This window comes from Peromyscus leucopus, chromosome 17 (assembly GCF_004664715.2).
Source record: "Peromyscus leucopus breed LL Stock chromosome 17, UCI_PerLeu_2.1, whole genome shotgun sequence".
Classification (NCBI taxonomy): domain Eukaryota; kingdom Metazoa; phylum Chordata; class Mammalia; order Rodentia; family Cricetidae; genus Peromyscus; species Peromyscus leucopus.
In genome coordinates this window covers 25,101,688-25,120,132 of record NC_051077.1, presented here as the reverse complement: position 1 = coordinate 25,120,132, position 18,445 = coordinate 25,101,688, and the positions used below count along the sequence as shown (strand labels likewise).

The 18,445-nt window shown below is 39.0% G+C and overlaps 1 protein-coding gene across 1 annotated transcript; it reads left to right on the top strand.

Moving 5' to 3' along the window:
• Positions 1–2,808: 2,808 nt before the first annotated feature.
• Positions 2,809–10,686, top strand: Fgf20 (fibroblast growth factor 20). The gene is made up of 3 exons (XM_028872384.2): positions 2,809–3,451; positions 8,757–8,860; positions 9,986–10,686. Exons 1-3 carry the CDS (start codon positions 3,163–3,165, stop codon positions 10,229–10,231), a joined length of 639 nt encoding a protein of 212 aa, XP_028728217.1. The 5' UTR covers positions 2,809–3,162; the 3' UTR covers positions 10,232–10,686.
• The last annotated feature ends 7,759 nt before the right edge of the window (positions 10,687–18,445 follow it).

Sequence of the window (18,445 nt, the reverse complement as noted above, 5' to 3'; positions counted from 1 at the left end):
TTAGATTGCAGTGTATACTTAAACTTTGAATAATGTACTCTTGTAAAACACTCTTCAAAATTATTTAACTTCCCATGATATCATCACAGCATGTGCAAAAAAACCCTTTAACGTTATCTTTTCCCGTCACATGACTAGAGCAAACAAAAGAAATCCTTATCTTTTTGTTTCTATTCTGGTCTTTTATAAAATAGCATTAAGTACCATTTCAAACTTGCACATTAAAGCTTTGGTTGTGGGTTAAAAAAAAGTGTATTTTACATTTCAGACAAATTGCATTTGCTGAATTATAAAGTAAAAAAATAAAAAATCCTGCTCAGCAACTGAAGTTGTGCAGGACTTTATACACAGAGGACACTTTATAGTTTTAAAACCTCGTTCCAATGTGTATTTTCACATTGATGTCTCATAGCAACCTTGGATACAGGGAACTACGGAGTGGGGCTGTCTTTATTCTCCAAATAAATGATGTTAGACTCTGAACTAAAACCCAACAGAATATAGGACTCTCTCCCTTAATAACCTGGTTATACTTAGCTCTCTTTTGGGTTATTGTTGTGATAGAAAATACACAAAAATGCTAAGTTATACAAAGACAAAGAAGGTCTGTTATTACATTATTTGGGCTTTGGTGACTATGTTTGAAAAGTTGTGTGTGTGTGTGTGTGTGTGTGTGTGTGTGTGTGTGTGTGTGTAATACAAGAAATTTAAGAATTCTAATAGCTACAAATTGAACACCATGACTGAAAGTTTTCATGTGAGGAAATACATACTGAACGAATACTTTTAGAAGCAAGTGGCAATAATATATTCATTGTGGAATATTAACAGTGTTATATGTTGCATAGAACTTAGTTCTTGAAACAAACCTCATTAAAAGGCACTTGATCTCAGTCTAAAACCTTTAAGCATCCCCTCTTTAAATGTGATCAATGTATGTTCTGGCTACCTGAATTATCCTGCTATGAGATTCACACAACTTTGATCTAACTTTCTTTGATTTAACACTGCAATTAAGAAGATTTGGTTCAAAGTAAAAGCCCATTGGCTGATGCTTTACACTGATGTGATAATGTTTACACAGATGTGCTTTGAAATCTTGATTATGGTGGATTTGGGGGTCCCACCACAAAACAGGCTGCTGTTATTGGAAAGGTAAAATAACATGACATTTACCTGGTGCAACCTTAAAAGACACTTATCAATATATGTTTCTAAAGTAATTGATCTGCTTGCTGTTTATAGCCTGGGCTTTTGTTTCATTTTGTGTCTATCAACAGTAAATCACTTGCTTTAAGGACTCTTTTATAACCTGGTTCCACAAGGGTCAGTAGTTAGGCCTGGAGTGACAAAAAAAGTGTCACTTTACCTCCTTTAGAGCACCTGCCAATTAATTATCCAAAGGAGAGGGAGGATGAAGAGAAGGAGGAGGGAGAGAAGGAGAAGAGGAGGAGGAGGGGGAGACATTTAGCGAAAATAAAATAAACCCAGTCAAATCCATCTGAGCTCCCAAAGTTAGGCTTTTGCTGAATAAAGCACAAAACAAGACTGAAATTCTAATACTAGCTATGCTTTACAACTCTCTGCATAGGGAAAGAATAAATCTGACCAGCAATTCTGCATTTTTCTGCCACTTGAAGATTTCAGTAGCTGGCTCTCGAGGCTAGCTTAGTCATACAGTTTTAACATTTAAGATATATGTTGATATATGTCTAACTCCTTCAGGTCAATTTTTGTTTTGCAAATATGTTTAGGTATTCTTAAATTTGACCAATAATTTTTGAAATCTCAGACACTCATCAAGAACCAATATTATTTCTGCTTAGTTGTATACTTGAAGTGTGAAATAAAAAAAGAAAGAAAAGCTAGCTTCTAGGAAAGTGTCACTAAGGAAAAGGAAGTGCTCTTAGACTGGATAAGGGTCCAGAGGCGTCTGACATTATTCCTGACATTTGTTTTGTATTCACGGCAAACCATAGGAATGTGAACCAGCCTATTTAGATGTACTCGCAATCCCTCGATCCCCGATTATACTGCGCTGTTTTATTATTCTAATGAGAAGCCCAGGACCTCCACACACCACTTATGAGTTCCATATAGATAGAAGGCAATCCTGGTTATATCATTTGCTGAGTTAAGATAAACATTAAAGAGAACTTGAGAAGGTGGGGGGGGGGCGCAGGGTGTTCCCAACCTAAGCTTGATTATGTAAAGAAAATCCCCCATCTAAATGATAAAAGAAAAGAGTAATGCTTGTACATTTTATTAGTGTTTTAAAATTAGTGAGTTAAACTGTCAAAGCTTTGATTTTCCTTTCATGTGTGTCTGGGCAGGCCTAAGCCTCGGGTAACGCCCCTTCCCTTCCCCTTCTCCCTCCTTGCTTTTCTTTGCACCTGTCCACTGCAGGTTCCCAGCAGCTCCCAAGGAGTCCAATTCTCTTGTACTCTCTTTTCCCTCCTCCCACCCATCTCCGGTTCTGTACCCCCTCCCCCTTCTGCATCCTGCAAGCTGGGCTCCTTCCCCCAGCTCCCTATCTCTGCAAATGAACTCACATCAAAGGTGGGTTGTCCAGAAGCAGCCAGACAACACCCTGGTTGTCCCAGAGACAACCCAGAGTACCAGGGGTGTACGGCTGAGCCTCCCCGAATTTGCTGGCTGACTGACTCTGGCCAAGCGCAAGAAAGGAGTTTTCCAAGTGCTCGGTTTAGTCACTTCCGAAGAGCAAAAAACGTGTTGAGAGGAGGCTGGTTTAAGATTTCAAACAAAACCAACCTCCCAGGCGCGCATGAAAGGACTTGATTAGCATATGTCAAGAGGACCCGCATATATACCGGGAGTGTATGTACACAGGACTCTGATCTGATCAGTTTGCTGAGCTGGAGCCCCAGCCCCCAGCCCCAGCCTCAAATCAGCAGCCTCAGCCCTAGATGTTTCTGCAAAGCCAGCAGCCAGCTCTCACCTACCCAAGGAGAGAAGATCGCTTCCAAGACAGTGCAGCGCACTGCCCCTGCAGAGACCTCACAGGAGTAACCCAGCCTTAACTTTTTTGTGCCTATTTTGCTATAATTTTTCTGCATTAGCCTCGCCACCCTTGCCACACTTTTTTTTTAATTGGGGTTCTCTTGTTTTCCGGAATTTCAACCTTTCAGTCCGGACCCCTCCATGGCTCCCTTAACCGAAGTCGGAGCCTTCCTGGGCGGCCTGGAGGGCTTGGGCCAGCAGGTGGGGTCGCACTTTTTGCTGCCTCCTGCAGGGGAGCGGCCGCCACTCCTAGGCGAGCGGCGGGGCGCGTTGGAGCGGGGTGCCCGAGGCGGCGGGCCGGGTTCGGTGGAGCTGGCGCACCTGCACGGTATCCTGCGCCGGCGGCAGCTTTACTGCCGCACCGGCTTCCACCTGCAGATCCTGCCCGATGGCAGCGTGCAGGGCACCCGGCAGGATCACAGCCTCTTCGGTAGGTACAAGCATCCCGCCCTGCCATTGTGCCCTCAACTCCCTTCCTCTTCTCACCTCTCTCCCTCCACGCTGGCGGAATGAGCAAGGGCTTGCCTGAGACCCTAGACCCATTGGGTGCGAGGTGCCGGGCTCTGGGCTTGGGAGCAATTGTCCTGCCCTGGAGGAGCGCAAGCTCCTCATACAGGGCGTGGGAGGAGAAGGCGTGGGTGGGTTCCTCACCAGGGGCCAAGATGCTGCTCTGTTTTCTCTACTGCCTGGGGCCCCAAGTCTTGGCTAGGAACCATGTTTTACCCCACCCCACCCGCCCCCAGCCTTACCCTGCAGTTCTTGCTACTCAGGCAGTTTTATTATTTTAAGAGGTACCTATATCGTGTTTTCTTCCTTACACACTTGTAATTCCGTGTCCACTTTTTGGAAATTAATAACGGGAAGCATCCCGTATCTTAAAGCATGCCCCGCAGTTATGCAGCTAATCCTCCGGTTTCTCACTCTGAAGGGATGGTTCTTAAACAGGATGTGACTCTTCACAGTTCTACTTGGAGGACTGCCTGACTGCAGTTTTCTGAGCTCCTGGCTAGGGGGTGGGGGGTGGAGGGAGATGGAGAGAGGGAGGAGGGAGAAGGACCGACGGAGCATGCCCACCTGGCCAAGATTCCCTTTAGAAATTGCGAAACTCGAAAGCAGAGATCTTGGTATTGACCTTAGGTAAGAGGAAATGGGAAAGAGAAAGAAGATATGGCTGGGAACACAGAGAATCGTTTCGACATACAGCCAGCAGTACCTGGGAGCAGAAGGGGTTAATAGGATGAAGCCGATTCTAGATTAGATCAGTAAAGTTTCTACTGTTCATTACTCCGGGGCCAGCCAGGTAGCTAGCAAGCGCCCTCCTCAGTGTGAGTCCTGCTTCCTTGCCTGCACAACAGAGAAGATAGGTTAAATCCCATGGTTTGCTAAAGGTGCCTTTTGGTTCTGATATCCGGGATACTTCCCCCGTGGCTACTTTTTTTCCCTCATCAGTTAACCTGCTAACTTGCTCAAGGGACTTTCCTTATCTAACCTGTGATGTCATTGGAGGAGGTCATTATATTAAAAAATACATACATAATATTATTTATTTGTCGCCAGCATGAGGAAGCCCTACACAACCCCCCCCCCCACTATGGAATTTCTAGAGTATATCATCTCGGTGTCCTCTTTCTTGTCTCATCCGCATCGTAGCCTTACACTCGCATTTCTTTTCGCACTTGCAGTGCTCATTAAAACTTTGGAGAGTGTAAATCTCCGCTTCAGGAGCATTTGTAACCTTAGATGGGAGAATAAGCATGTGGTGGTCATTTGGCAGCACTTAAGGGCTTAGAAAACTTGACTTTTAAAAACCCACGTGCTTGCAGCTTCCACTGATCTCTTCCAAATTCTCACTGACTGTGAGTCAAGAGTGTCATGACCTAGTGGCCAACCTGGGGTCACTTTTGGAAAGTGTTTTTTAAGTGGAGGAGGCTGACAGCGAAGAATTTGCTGACCAGGTGGCCCACTGACTGACTGTGGAATGACTGTAGCCCACTCCTTACATAGGAATCTCCCCAAATGTGCTAACTCTTTCAGGCAAAGCAGCTGAGAGTTCAGTGTAAGCAATATCCGACTTTCCCCCTCATACCAATGGAGTAAGGAAATTCTTCCTATAAGCCACTTGTAATGTAATTGTTACCTTTTCTTCAGCTGTGTTCTGTCTCCTTAGAAGACAGATTCTGTTGGAATAGATTAATGAATACTCCCAGACTTGGTAACCTTCCTTGAGCTGCATTGAAATCTGATCCTTTAGGAATGGGTGTGGCATATTCTTATTAGGATACCGTAAAGCTTATATGTTGTATGATTGTTTAGGAAAAATATGACTTTGATTCTGTGTTGGCTTAAGTCACACTTTGGTGGTAGATTATATAGAGGAATAAAATAATCACTATTATGTAAAGGGAAGACAACCCATATTAGTATGTGAGCCTAAAGGAACAGCCTCTTTATGATAACTTAAAGTGCTCTGAGTGGCCTAGATATCACAACTGACTGCTAGAGGATAGGGGACAAGGTCATATTTAATGTATGCAATGTGGTGTGCTTCTCCATCCTCTTTTGCTAGTGCCTTAATAACTAAGCATTAAATTATATCCATTAAAAAAAACTCACTTCTGTGATGTTAAAATAAGAATTTTGAAAAAAAAACCTCAATGATGGCTACTTAAGATGTTAAATACCACTAAAATAGTTTTATGATAATTTGAACACAACAAATAAGAACTCACATTTTTAAAAATTTAAAACTATATCTACTGAACATAAACAGAGAGTTCTCAGTGAGGCTAAAATAATATCCCACCCGAGCTACCTGGATCTCTCTAGCAGAGAGTTTTTCTGCACAGTAGTACAGAAGGAAGACTTTACCTAACACGTAAACATAGAATCATTCCTTTAGAAAAAAGTGTAGCCTGAGATCAAACATATTCATTTAAAGCCTTTTCCTTTATTCTCCTCTGTTCTCCATAGATTTGTCTGATGTGGTTGCATTGTGGGTTGACTCACCTGTTTATTATGATTTGAGAAAAGGCTGGCTTTGAAAATGATACCAGAAAGACAAAGGACCTCCAAGTCTTTTTATGGGACACTGGGCATTAGAAAATCTACCTAAAATCTGTGATTACCTCTTAAGGAAAGTGCTTCACGTCTATTCTTTGGAAGAGAATTAGCTTAGTTGCCACCTCATATTATAAATAAGAAAGACTTGTCACATCTCATTTAAGAAATCAAACGATTACAAATTACTATGTGGTATACTATTTCTTTGGTGAGAAAAAGGATCAGAATTTAAAAGTGTGGCTAAAATCTTTAGGAGTGGCACAAAAACACACGTAATCTTTTCCCCATCAGTTCCATGAGCCTTTGCAAAATCATTTATGCCTGGTTATGTATAAGGTTTTACATGTTGTTTAATAAAGCTAAAACTATTGGATATAATTATTCTAAAGATGTGTAATCATTTTTACTTATGTAATTACATATTTTGGACAGCATTATCTTAAGATAAGATTTAATGTGTAGGTGGAGTGTGTCCTGGGGTAGAAACATTGGGTACACAACAGCCACACATAGTTTTTAATTTGAGTGAATATTCAATATAATTTAAAGTAATTATACATTTATAATTATATCCTGGGTGAGATTCCATTTATATATATTTATGCCAATTATGGTTCAGGTTTATATTTTTGTTCCTAACATGGAACTTTCACTGAGGAGCTTGGCAGGGAGTGTGATTTTCCTCCACTACCCCTCAGTCCACAGCTGCATTGTGCTGGTGTCCTGTGGAGTCTAGATCTTCCTGCTGCATCCTGTCTTCCCTGCTTCAGCCTCTCAATCAGGGAGACTGGCTCTTTCAAACAATTTACAGGCTATGTAGTAGTGCATTGTGCTGTAAGATCCCTGATAGTCTAGAGTTCTACTAGTATGAAAGTCCTAATAGTTCCAAAGAGCTCATCTGTCTTACTAAGAATCTATGCGGTGCATTTTTTTTTTTTTTTTTGGCCAAAGAGCAAATTAATAATCTCTGTGTAGAACAGAGCTTTCCATATCAGCAAACAGTCAGATTCTGTACTTTCTCTTGGCTTTGGGAGTATCATGTGTCCAAACAGGAACTTGTACAATAAATCAAGAAATGATTTAAGAGCAAGAGTGGGGCTAAATGGTACACATTTATGCTATTTGTAAAGCTTAGGATAGGGTGAAGACAAAAAGCTATTAAGGAAGGGAGGTCCAAGCACAGTACATATGGTGACACTTGTTCAGCAGTCTAAGGAAAGGACCAGAAAAAGGTGTCATTGGTCCAAAGGCTTGTGTGTACAGCAAAAAAAAGAGTATCACACAGAGATACACTGTCTTTTTAAACTGTAGTTTGTTAATGTATTAAGTTCAGAACTTTCAAAATTAGTTTATCTCTTCGTACATCAAAATAATTCCAGAAAGTTATGCATAGAAAAATCCATTTATATGCTAAACTCTTGGTATCTGGCTATCATATAAAATGAATTATAAAGCCTTATTATTTCTCTGAACTGAACATTTTATTTTTATATATCATGGAATAGGATATAGCACATTTTTTTTTTTGTAATTTACAAAGTCTAGAAACTATTGTACCCTCACATGTTGTCTTAGAATCATTAGATTACGGTTCAGAAAATGTAAGTTCAAGCACCGTTTTTATCAGTTACAAAGGTCATATCCCATGGTCGTGTTACAAAGGCATTTCAGTCAATATTTTTGAGCCTCAGTTTCTTTCTACCTAACAAGGGAATAAAACTATCTTCCTCCCTTATTATCAGAGAGCTTTTGAAGTTGAGGTAAAAATTAATTATTAGCCCTTTATTTTTAAAAATTTTATTCTATGTGCATGTGTGTTTTGTCCGCATATGTGCCTGTGTACCACATGTGTACTGCAGTGCCCACAGAAGCCAGAGAGGGCATCAGATCCTCTGGAGATTTGGAAACCAGTTGTAGCTGGTTGTTCTCTGCCATTTGGGTGCTGGGAACCAAACCTGGGTCCTCTGCAAGAACAATGTCTTAGGTTTTCCATGGTTATTATAAATCAGGAAGCAAAAGGAACTTGGGGAAAGAAAAGATGCATTTCTTTTGCAATTCCCAGGTCACTAGTGAAGGAAGTCAGGTCAGGAGCCTGGAGGAAGAAATGTTGTTTACTGGCTTGCTTCTTATAGCTTACTAAGTTTGATTTCTGATGGCACCCAGGACCACCTGCCCAGGGAATGAACTATCCATATTGGGCTGGGCCCTTCCATATCAATCATCAGCCAAGAAAATTATCATGGCGTTGCCCACAGGCCAACCTGATTAGATGCTTTTTCTCCATTGAGATTCCCTCCTCTGAGGCGACTCTAGCTTGTGTCAACTTGATAAGAAAAAAAATCAACACAAGCTGCAAGTACTCTTAGTTGATGAACCATCTTTCCAGCCCAAAAGAAGCTTTTTAGAAGCTTTGAAATAATGTTATACCCATATGAAGTATAAGAGATTGGTCTGATTCTTGTAAATGAGATAAAAATAATTCATGGAAAACGGTTATAATTAACTAGTAGAACCATGGAAGACCAGAAGTAACTCTGTCACCTATTCATCCATGATGTCAGTAGCTTCCATTTATTTGTGGAATGAATGCTTAAAAGTGCTGATTTTATCACTGTCCTTCCTGTAGTTATATGTTCATTAATCAATCCAAATCTTTAATTTGTTTAAAAATTCAGGTATCCTGGAATTCATCAGTGTGGCAGTGGGACTGGTCAGCATCAGAGGCGTGGACAGTGGTCTTTACCTTGGAATGAATGACAAAGGAGAACTCTATGGATCAGTATGTATTATCATTTTTGATTATTATTAAAATTATGATTTTAATTAAAGTGTCTATCTATAATGACTGGTAAGCATTATTATATGTGACTGACATAAATTATGTATGTATACATACTTGTATAAAAATTAGAAACTAATATCCTAAATTTAAGTGTGTTGAAGTCAGAGTATAGTCTTTCAATATTACTTTTTAAGTTTTCAACCATTATTGCCATAATCTCACCTGGTCTTCTTGTCCATTGTCCTGAGTCTTTCCAATTCCTCTATATTTTGATCATTCCTACCAGAAATAGAACATTAGGTGTCAGCTCTGGAAAAACAAACAAACAAAGAAAGATTGTAATGTATGGTGATCTGAAGATAGAATTAAAAAAACAATTGATAGAACTTTGAGAAAGTACACGCACACAGTGTTCATGGTATGTGTTGAAATAAATAAACAATTGAGGTCTCACCTTTAAAATATATGTATATATGAGCACACACACACACACACACACACACACACAGAGAGAGAGAGAGAGAGAGAGAGAGAGAGAGAGAGAGAGAGAGAGAGAGATGTTTTGAAAATAAAAGAAACCATTAAAATTCTACTTCATTTTCCTTGATATTAATAGTAGCATACTCAGAAGCTAACAATGGGAAATTAATCATTGAATAATACATTTATAAGATGATATCTGATTTGAAGTGATGAACTCGAGTTAGGAATTTAAACTGTAGCAAGGTTTTGAGTTTTCCAACTTGGTAGCAGAGATTTAATGTTCCTGCCTTTGGTATCTAGCTCATGATGAGACAAGATAAATTACAGACCCACTTCATGATGGGGGCAGGAAGGAGATAATACAGACACAGGAAAGCTCAAAATATTTATTGCATGTTTGAAAATAAAATCAAAAGTTGGAATATTTGGTATAAAGTTCCTTGAACTACTGGATAAAGTGAAGTAGAGGAACGAATTGCACATGATGTATGAACAAAATCAAAATAAAACATTGTAATTTAACTTGACAAGGATATAGCTATAAGCAAAGACATACTATAGAGTTGAGACTTTTATAGAGAACTTATTTTGAAGGCATTTCTAAAAGGCTTTCTTTCTTTTCTCTTTTTTTTTAAAAAGGAGAAATTGACTTCGGAATGTATCTTCAGGGAGCAATTTGAAGAGAACTGGTATAATACCTATTCATCCAACATATATAAGCATGGAGATACTGGCCGCAGGTATTTCGTAGCACTTAACAAAGATGGAACTCCTAGAGATGGTGCCAGATCCAAAAGACATCAAAAATTTACTCATTTCTTACCGAGACCAGTGGACCCAGAAAGAGTTCCAGAATTATACAAAGACTTACTGATGTACACTTGATGAACCTGGAGCCATTATTTTTAAGTCACAGTTTCTGTTAAATAACACTGAAGAAGATGTCCACAATATTACAAAGTCTGTTTTTCACTGAGAGACTGTATTTGTGAAGAATATTGAGAATAAGGAATTAACTTGAAGCAAAGCAAGATCATTCCTCATAAATGGATTATATTTCCTCAGACTCATTGGCCCAGTCTTACCAGCTGACTGAAGCTGAAATCAGTTAATCTGTGGATAATGTGAATCTTGCTGCTGAGCATCACCTCTATGGATAATGTTTACTTTGGACATTTACCTTAAGAATAGATACTTCATGTTGAAGAAGTGTATCAAGATGACATAATTACAGCCTCATAAATTCTGAGGACCTTGTAGAAATCTACAGGTTATAACATTATACATAAAAAAAACCCAAAAATCAAAATTCTAGATGACTTTGAGCTACAAAACATGCCACACCAGGATGGAACATTTCTTTTAGAAGAATGGACCTATTTATATGTTTTTCAATTTATAAATATTTATTATATATATTTATTTATTAAAGAGTTTATTTTTACTGGTATATGAAGACTATACAAAATAAAGCAAACAAAACAACAACAAAATGTCCTTTATTGTTCCATTACATTGTTTTTGTTTTGGGCTGTAAAGAAGACTTCATTATAACCACAAAATAAAACTTTCATTTGTTTTTTAAAATTAAGTAAAATGTAGGTTATATTTCTATGCAATGACTTGCCTTCTAAATGTAACATGGGTCCCTTTTGGCCTTGAAAAATGTTTTATTGATTTGTTTTGAATTTAACACAGGTTTGAAAGGGAATTAAACATTTTTATTTTATGCTTTTGATAACATTGATTTTTCAGGTGATAGCTGTTCTATTATAGAAGATAACTTAAAATGAGAAAAGTCTAAGTGGTCTAGGAAAAATCTTTAGTATTTAGAGCTTATGACATTGAAGTTATCAAATAATATAGTCGATTCATGTTTACTTGTTTTGTAGGCTTCATATGAAAAAAAAAAAAACCAGTTTCTTTCACCCTATGTGATTATAGAAAGAATTAGTTCTTGTAGAAACTCTATTAATAATAGCAAGGTCTTACCCACTTGAGTTAGGTGTTCTTCCCATTGGTGAATCCAATATTCATTCATGGTTACTACATACTAGACACTGTGTTGAGTACTAAGGAATGTGATGATAAAGAGGAAGTCATTCCTTCATCATGGAGCTTAATGTGTGGTCAGAGAAAGTTTTAGAAAACAAGGAGATTAACAATACCCTAAGTGTGAACTGCAATGTAGTTCAACAAGTTTTACATACTGCAAAAAAAAAAAAAAAAAAAGGAAAGAACAGACTCAGAGGATGGATGGTCCAGGGAGGTGAAATTTCTGGTGGACTCAAAACATCAAAAAAGAGCTAACCAGGCTGAAAGGTGTAGATAAGAGAAACGATGAGTATTCTTTCCTTCAAGAAATCTAAGCTCCTGCATGCCCCATCCATAACTTCAAAGATGTTGATGGCCAGGCAATTTCCAAGGGGGATTTTCCAGGAGAGTTTAACCTCAAAGATACTCATATTTGTATGAACTATGTAACCATTTGCTTTCCAACCTGTTCACACAGATTTTTGTAAGGGAAACAACCAGTTTTTTTTTCTTTTCTTTTATCTTTTAGTTCTTTGGACACAGGGTCAGTGTAGCTCGAACTGATCTAGAACTATCTATGTAGACTAGGCTGGCCTTGAACTCACAGATCATAGATCAGCTTTGTAATAAATGTGAGCACTAACCAGCTGATGAGTTTCTTAGGGGAATGGAACCGCTACCAAGCGAAGCTGAGGGGACAGTTTCTGCTCTGGCTGGGATTCTCAGCATTTCTCCCCTTACTGGTTCTCCACACATCTCATGTTGTTGTGTAGAGGGATGCGACAGTCTTACCTCTGGGCTCACGCTGCAGCTGTCCTGTTTTGAATATCTAAAGTTGACTGTCTGGTTGAGTAGGATATTTATCCTCATCAAATTAATTCCCTGCATTGACTACTTCTCTAATAGGGATGCTGATTTGTCTTACTCTTTCAGACAGGAAGTGGGTGGGATTACATCTATAGTTTGCAGATTGTGAGATGAATGAGAGTACTAATTCTTATGAATGAAGGAGTTGGAATGGAGGGGATTCAGCAGAAAGTAGAATACTAATTGCATCTAAATAATATCTTGGTTGCTTGAATCTAGATCTGAAAAATCTCTCCTTCATAACACAGAGCCACAACATTTTCTTCATTACACAATCAAACATTTTACTGGGCATAGGGTAAACTTTTAAAGTTCATTTAGTTCCAGTAAGAGTGATCCTGAGCTTAATCCTAGAGCTAGTTCCTTTTCTAAGGTTGACTAATCATACATACCATCTTAGTTATAGAATCTACTATAAGGATCAACTAACTGGGTCAAATGAAGCCCTTTTGGGGTCTTCCCGTGACTCCAAAGTAAGACAGGGTTTCTTCTGACATGGCAAGGATTAAGAACCAAGGAAGTTTCCAGTTTCTGGTTCTCAGTGATGACATTCATGAAAACCCAAAGCAGAGCTGAATTTCAAAACTATGTAAAAGAGGAGTGACGGAGATGGTCTTGAAACCCAAACAAGAACTCTTAATTGTCTGGCGAGATTTTAGAGCCTCCTGTTTTCTTTTCCCCCTCCTTTATTCTTTAGAGAAAGAGTTTTGATATGTAGCTGTACTGGCCTGGAACTCACTCTCTAGACCAGGCTAGTCTCCAGCTTGCAGAAATGCTTATGCTCCTGCCTCTCACTGTCTGCACTACAGATAGATGCCACCATGCCTGACTGATCTTCTTTTTAAACCAAAGTGTTGATAGCTTTTACATTGTGACTATCCTACGACTTAATAGTGGATATGTCTGGAGTATAAAATTGTCTTTTTAGTTTCACAAGCACACAGATTAAAAGCAACTGAGCTGTAGGAACTCCTATGTACACCCTATGAGTCTCTTTCATACATGAATAGATGTATATAATGACATTTTGAACTTTTAGATGTCAATAAAGCATCAATACCATTGGAGACACCTTGGAGAAGAAGAATTTTATGTTTAATTTCCTCTGAATTCCAGCCCAGTGCTCATGCTTTTGTTCAATACCTCCCTGTGAAGTAGGTGTGGGTGCTTTCTAAAAATGGAATACAGAAGAGTGAGGGGTGCTATACCTATCATGACACATAAAACTCGGTTTCAGTGTATGCTTTCTAGCAGTAGGGATTCTCCCTGCTGAATGGATGAGATAAGCACCATGATGGGGAAAGCCAGAGTAGAAATAAGCTTCAGGTGGCCTGTAGGAGCCCAAGATAACATCCAGCTGATAACTAGCCCAAAGCCACACCCAATCCTACAACTGAAAGACATCAATTTCTGCCAGGAATGTTAATATAATTCGATTAATTTAAGGACAATTTCCATATGCTACAAATTTATGTAAATTTTCAATGTAAAGATTAAAAGATGAATAGCATCAAGATATTTTTGCATGACCCCCAAATCAGATGGACCTAAAGAACCCCCAAATGGACCATTTTAATTCCTGTCTTTCATACTGCTACCCCAAAGGCTTCATCAGGCTACAGTGTAATGTTTCAATTATGTGGAACATATGCATTGCCTTACATGTGTAGTAATGTACCTATTGAATGTTCTATAAGTAGTAAGTAGAAACATTTAATTTGCATTATTGTTTTGCTGAAAATATCCTACCAGGTTTTCCTTTTATCTTATCACAACCCTGATCATCCATGACTATCCTAGAATGTGTTCCACTCAACTTTAATCGGTATTTCTAGTTGTTGAAATAGCATAGCTTGATCTCTTTCCTGGAAGACCATCCACCCCCCCCCACAGACATTGCTTGCCTATAGGGCTGAGCTAGGTAGGATATTTTAAGATCATAGCTCCTCTTCGTGCAGAGCTTCTAATGGGCAAGGCTGAACTACATCAAACAGTGTCAGCAGGTAAAAAAAAGTTCCCACATATACTACAAATAGCTTTGATTCGCATCAGATCGAGTAACCTTACATTCAGGTCCCCAAAGTGCATTGAGGTTGTACTACAAACTTGTGCTCCAGCCTTGCTTCATAGGACCAGTTTGCAGAACAGAAATGCTAGAGAACTATGACAATTAAAAAAAAAAAAAAAAAAGAGCCAAAGAAAATCTTGTAGCTGAAAAAAAGAGGCTAGGGCAAGACTCTATGATGGTGTAGCTATTTAGGAGTTATCAAATCTCCTCATATGCAGACCCAATAAACTCATTGATTCCCCAAGCTGAACTTGGGTGACATCAGACTTTGGTCTGTTGGTGCCCTGTCTGGAGTGAAGGGACATTTGTTCACATCTCCCTGGAAAAGTCCACACAGCAGAAGCTTCTGATTGGTTAACACATTTTCTTCCAAAGAGAATTTGAGATTATGTATATTTCTGGCAGCCAGAAATCACTATATTTTTTTTATTTCATCAAGAGCCCTCATTATAGGGAGCAGAGGGCTGTAGAGCCCAGTTCCAGTTCATGCTTACCTAACATGGGAATAATATAGATATCCAGTACTGGCTAAGATTACTAGTGCTGGATATGGGGGTGAGGGTGTGTGTGGGGGTGTGCAGGGATATGAGTCGGCACAAATTGGCTAACACTAGAAGCCTGGGGAACCCAAAAGTAAACAATGATGTAATCTGTTATATAATTACTTTTGGCAAAATGCCACTTTAATGTGGGTTCTGTATAAATATGTCCTGAGACTAAGGTTGGGTGCCCTAGGCCCGAGTACTTAAAGTATGTTGCATGTGCTTGAGGGTCTAAGCATCTCCTTTAATTTCCTGTCCCCTTTTGACTCCCTCTCTGTCCGTGCCTCCAGAGCTCAGGTTCATCAGATTAATAAGAAAGTCTAAGTTTAGAACAATGTGTTTAACAACAAACCAAAATCATTCCTCCAAAGAACCATGTTATTCTAAATTCAGTGAATACATCAGTTCTACTGCATTCTATCTGGCGCTTTAATAAAGGTCCAAGACTTCCACTTTATTGCCTCAGGTATCTCCATGATGATGAATATCACAAAGTATTCTTGAAGTTTTTCCATATCTATTGACTCGACTGTCACTTCCAACCATTTGCCGAAAGTCATGAGTTAGGGGAATTAACACTGTGAAGGGACAAATTACTTTGAAGCTAGTGAATATGATTGTACTGCCAGTCACTTTTTGCTCTGAATCTGGAATTTTGGTGGCCACCACACTTTGCATTGTTTATAAGTAATGGTCTAGAGGTATTAGACCCAAAGGGTATAAGTTAAGTATAATGTTTTTAAAAAGTAGCAGTGTGCTTTTAGGATCAATAAAGGTGTTTGTTTCTAGGACTGACTTTAGGGCTCTACCACAATTCTGTGAAGGTTTAGTATGTCTTTGGAGATGATAGTTCTGCTCAAATAATTATAATATTTACATTTAACGGCAGAGATCTCATTTACCTATTCTTCCCAGGCAGTGACCAATTATCACAAACTGATTCATGTGGGTAGCAAAAGGATTTGATGTTCACTCTAAGAATTGTTATTTTAACTGCAGCAAAGTGAGTAGCTGGAGATTGACTTTTAAATTTGAGTCCTGTTATTTGTGTAGGGAGATGGTAATAGATCTCCATCAATGGCAAAACATTGAGGAGTCATGTTTTGGTTCTGTGGGCTGTATAACCTGCAAGACATCATGTTTATCAGATTATACTATCTAAATGTTGAACTTGCTACATGATACAAAAGTGGCAATATCCATATGTAGCAATTCCTTTGCTTCCTGTTTAGTGATGCGGCTTTCAAGAACAAAGTCTTTTCCTTATTGTGTTCATAATTTATTTGCTTCCCATAACACTGTTCCTAGAAGACCTTTTTCCCCCTGAGACAGGTTTTCTCTATGTAGCCTTGACTGTCCTAGAACTCCTTGCTCTGTAGACCAGGCTAGCCTCAAACTCAGAGATCTGTCTGCCTCTGCCTACCAAGTGCTAGGATTAAGGTCATGCTCCATCACCACTATACTGTCCTAATGACTGATGGATATTGTTCTATGCTAAATTTTTGTGTTATGGATAGTCATCAAATTAATGAGGTAAGTCAGGGCCCTGGATCCAACTATTTCTAACTGCTAATCAATATGGCAGCTTTGAAATGAATACATTGTCCACCTGTGTTAGGTCAAGGATTTTTATTTAAATTCCATGTCCCTCAATTACAACATGGTGCTTGAGAGTGTGTCCCCAGAGTAAAATAATAAAGGTATAATTCTGGCTAAATGAAGGCAAAGTACACCAGTGACCAAAATCAAGAGATCTGCATTTGCTATATTAGTGACCATGGATTAGTAAAAGGCTGATGTAATGTCCTTCTCTATTTTAGACTAGTCAAACCAGTTTGATAGAAGGATAAGTGGTGTTTGGGGTTATTCTCAGTTTCTCCAACACCCCTATTATGTAATTTGGTGTACTTCTACTGCAGCTTGGCATCATTTCATATTTGTGATGGTGCCGATGCTGAATTGTTCCAGAGGTCCTCTTTCAGCACGGCGATCCCTTTGCTCCTGTTCCCACCTTATAGAATTGTAATAATTCTCTTGCAATTTCCCACACATGAAAAAGAGACTCCACTCCAGGAGAACTTCTTTGGATCTCTGCATTTGTAAATGATCGCATCTTAGCAACTTCAGTTGCTTCTCTCCAGATCCTTCAACTTCCTGATGAATTTCCTTTTTATATTCAAGTGCCCCAGAATCACTGCTCTTTATCCTGTGTCTAAATGCTCTTGGGATTCTTGGATATTGTTTTTTATTCTAAACAGGTCACAGGATTTAGAGTCTCTCCAGGCGGGTCTGATAGTCCATGGACCTACATGCTGAGAACCATGGAATTATCTGTCCTTTTCTTTGAAAGGCTGGGTCAGCTCCCCAGACGGTAGGTTTCTTAAATTTAAAGAGATCAGAAAATTAATCAAAGAAAATGCTTTAGAAGTTGTCCTTTGCTTTTCATGTACAGGGAGACGTCTATCCTTAAGATTTACGAAGTCCTTGTTTCTGAGTTTCTTCTCTTGGCTCCGTTCCCAGTCATTTTAAAGTGGCTTGTTACTATCTGTGTGGAGACTCGGCCAAGGTTGTTGCCATGGCTGCGGTGCCTGCAAATTTAGCTGATTCTTGTGTCCTATTGATCTCTAAATCTTGTCAGCTCCCCAGCAGTCTTCTTATCAATTTGAGGTCACATTAGCCTAAATCTAAAATGCCTTTGTTTTAGTCACAGGAAAATTATTGTGCAGGTATTATGTAATTCCAAAGATTTTCATTAGCCAGTTTTACCACAATTTCCCATGAAATTCATGCTCTCATTGAAAGCTTTTCAAGGAGTAGAAACCCAACCTTTTGAAAGCAGATCAGGGAGGAAGGTCAATACAGAAGGACAGACAGGGAAGAGGGACAAATAACAATAAGGATGTTTAACAAAACCTCACGGAATTGTGTTATTTTATATTTAGCCCAAATTATACACAATATCTATATATCTACACCTCTATACCTATGAAGTTATGCCACTTAGGCTTACAATGTTTCCCATAAGGGCCATAGAGTAGTTAACAAAACTCCAGTACCAAGCATAAGAAACCTCTGTTTGAGTTGTTCATGATAGTCTAAGTGATTATTCCACAAACAATATAGGCCATTGCTGCTGCCCTTGGTTGCTTCTCAGAAGCCCCTGTTCCTGAAGATACCACAACCTTCAGATGCAGGACTCAAAAGATTCAAGTTGGATCTAATCTGAAAGCCTTCTTCCTGAGGTCTAGCTTTCATAATACCAGAAAGTACTATGTAAACTTCCAAGGGAGGAAAGGAATCAATAGTCCTATGCAGCTGTGATATCAATAAACTATAACAATGACCAGCATAACAAGAAACCCCTAAAAGTGCAATAGCGGCACTCATGCCTTGGCAGTAACCAACATCTCTCTAATTGGACTTAAGGCTCACTCAATAGGAGAGGTATCATGATTGGTACTAGAAGCTTAGACAACTACTAAGGGTTAGTGCAGTCATGGATCTTTAAGGAGAACCTACTACCACTAGTAGACCAGCATAATTCCTAATTGTATTCTAAAATGTATCCTATGCCCACAGATACATGTA